The sequence below is a fragment of the Galeopterus variegatus genome, unplaced genomic scaffold, assembly GCF_000696425.1.
Source record: "Galeopterus variegatus unplaced genomic scaffold, G_variegatus-3.0.2 Scaffold6865, whole genome shotgun sequence".
Classification (NCBI taxonomy): domain Eukaryota; kingdom Metazoa; phylum Chordata; class Mammalia; order Dermoptera; family Cynocephalidae; genus Galeopterus; species Galeopterus variegatus.
This window is the reverse complement of record NW_007732976.1, coordinates 18,164-20,601: the sequence shown is the minus strand read 5'-3', so window position 1 is coordinate 20,601 and position 2,438 is coordinate 18,164. Positions and strand designations below refer to the sequence as shown.

General features: G+C 59.3%; 1 protein-coding gene across 1 annotated transcript in view; it reads right to left on the bottom strand.

Annotated features, from left to right (window-relative positions):
• The window catches only part of SLC6A3 (solute carrier family 6 (neurotransmitter transporter), member 3), a 43,933-nt gene extending 41,947 nt beyond the window's left edge, over positions 1 to 1,986 (bottom strand). The window contains exon 1 of the mRNA XM_008591362.1: positions 1,649 to 1,986. Within this exon, the coding sequence (XP_008589584.1) occupies positions 1,649 to 1,934 (286 nt within the window). The 5' untranslated portion in view covers positions 1,935 to 1,986. The remainder of the gene's footprint in view (positions 1 to 1,648) is intronic.
• Between the last annotated feature and the right edge of the window lie 452 nt (positions 1,987 to 2,438).

Here is a 2,438-nt window from a genome sequence, read left to right as displayed (position 1 = left end):
TGAACTGCCCGAGGGCTAGCTCCATGTAGAAAAGCGGCATCCCGGCAATGACCATGAAGAGCAGGTAGGGGACCAGGAAGGCACCTGTGGGACAGACAGCGCGTCAGGCGTGGGGGCTGCGGAAGGGCCGCCCTTCACCCTCAGAGCTCAGGCTCCGCTGTCCCAGCTCACCACCGCGTCTTGGGCACGGCCCTTTCCAACCAGTCTCCCGTCTGTTTCAGGCAGGAGGCTCCCTGCAGGGCCACCCTCCAAGGGGAAGTCCGCTTCCATGCCTGTCCCCCACTGTTGTCAGAGCTCTGACACGTCCCTCCCGAAACTCCTAGTCGCCCCCACCCCAGGCTGTGAAGTCCAGCCCCTGAGCAGAGCAGTGAGGCCCGCCCGCTCCTCCTCCTTGCTCTGGTGCTGCCTTCCTGATCCTATCTACCTCTTGAGTTGTCAATCCTCTGGGGTCTGGGATCCCAGCTCTTCCCCCGACCCCAGTGGGTTCCGTCACCCCAGTCCAGGCTTCACAGCATTCTGAGCCTGCCTCTGTTTAGGGGCTGAGGCTCCCCGCTGACAGGTGCTGCCCAAGGGCCGGCGTCCCTCCAGGGCGGTGCCTGCTCCTGTTACACCTGCACTCTCCCCCCACCCCAGCACAAAGTCAGGGCCACGGCCTCGGCTCCTGGACTTTCCTTGCTCTCCCCTAACCTGACCTCGAGTGAAGGGGAGCTTTGCATGGCTCTCTTCTGGGGATGGGGAGGAGGAGGCAGGGAGACGCCTCAGCTCTGTTTTTGCACAACTTGCTGGACCTGCTTAGGCCTCAGTCTTCGGGTCTTCGAGGTGGGCGTCATCATGCCAACTCACTCATGGGCCTGCTGTGAGGCCTCCCCCACGGAATTCTGAAGCCCCTCGTGTGTCTGCATAGGGGGCCAACCAGAGGGGCCAGGAAGGGAGGTTGGAGGGGAGTGAGCAGCAGTCTACCCGGCTTCTGCTCCTGCGCGTTCCAGGCGCCGCCGCCCCGATCCTGGCTTTCTGACCCACGTGCGGAAGCAGCCGTGTTTCTATGACTGGCTGAGTTCAGGAAGTGGGGCCTGGCAGTGGTGGAGACGGGCGCATTTTCACGGATATGTTCTGCTACTTCAAGTTCAAGGGCTCCACTACTTTGTACATACTGCTAAAGTTGGCCAAAAAGACCGTTCTTCAGGCCTTTCAGAATTTTCTTCCCAAAGTGAAGATGACCTTTGGGAACAGCAGGCAGAGCCCCGGTGCCCCCACCTGCTTCCTGCCCGTTCTTCCTCCTGGCCTCACTTTCCTCACTGCGAGGGGCAGGTATGGAGCCAGACTGCTTGGAGCTCTACCCTAAGGCTCTGTGACGTCCATCTGGGAGGATCTGCACCCACGGCATGCCCTCCGAGAGAGCAGTGCCATCTTGCCAGTGTGGGGGCATCTCTTGAAGGCACCGCCCCAGCTGCCCCTGCAGCCCCCACCCAGCAGGAGCAAGCCCGGCGGGCTGAAAGGGGACTTACCACCGCCGTTTTTGTAGCACAGGTAGGGGAATCGCCAGACGTTGGCCAGGTCAACTGCAAAGCCGATGACCGAGAGGAGAAAGTCGATTTTCTTGCTCCAGGTCTCCCGCTCTTGGAGCCCGGCGGGCTGAAAGGGGACTTACCACCGCCGTTTTTGTAGCACAGGTAGGGGAATCGCCAGACGTTGGCCAGGTCCACTGCAAAGCCGATGACCGAGAGGAGAAAGTCGATTTTCTTGCTCCAGGTCTCCCGCTCTTGTGTCTCCGCGGGCGTCTGCGCTGGGTGGACGAGGGTGGAGTTGGTGAGCTGGACCCCGTTCTGCTCCTTCACCAGGATGAGCTCCACTTCCTTTGGGCCCATGGCGTTGGGCTCCTTAGCTGGGGCCACCGAGGAAGGCATCGGTCCCACTGGGCATCTGCTTTTACTCATGGACAGACTTGGACTCTAGGAATTCTGCACTTCCTCCCTCTCAGTCTTCAGCCAACATGGAAAATACACACACACAGGAATGCAGTGGGTTAGCAGCCGGGCTACGGGTGCGCCTGTGTCAAGAGCAGAGATCTGAGGCTTTGATAGTCTCCCTTCGGGAAGGAGCAAACACACTCCACGCACCCGCGATGACACAGCCAGCGTGAGAAGAGCTGGGAGCCGCCAGTCCTCACTGGGGGCTGTCGGGAGACAAGCCGTGGTGACCTTGAGATGGACTCTCTGGCACTGCCTCTGCCCCGCCCCTCCTCACGCCTGTCAAAGTGCAGCCCTCCTGTGATCTCTAATCTTGCTTTCTGCTGACAGTGCACAGGCCTTACCTCTACCCCCATGTCTTCAAATAGTATTTAATGGTAAGTCTTTATAGCAGTACAAGTGTATTCTTTATACCGGGTGATAAAACAAAGAGCAAAATTTATATAACTCAAATCAGCTACAGCAACTGAA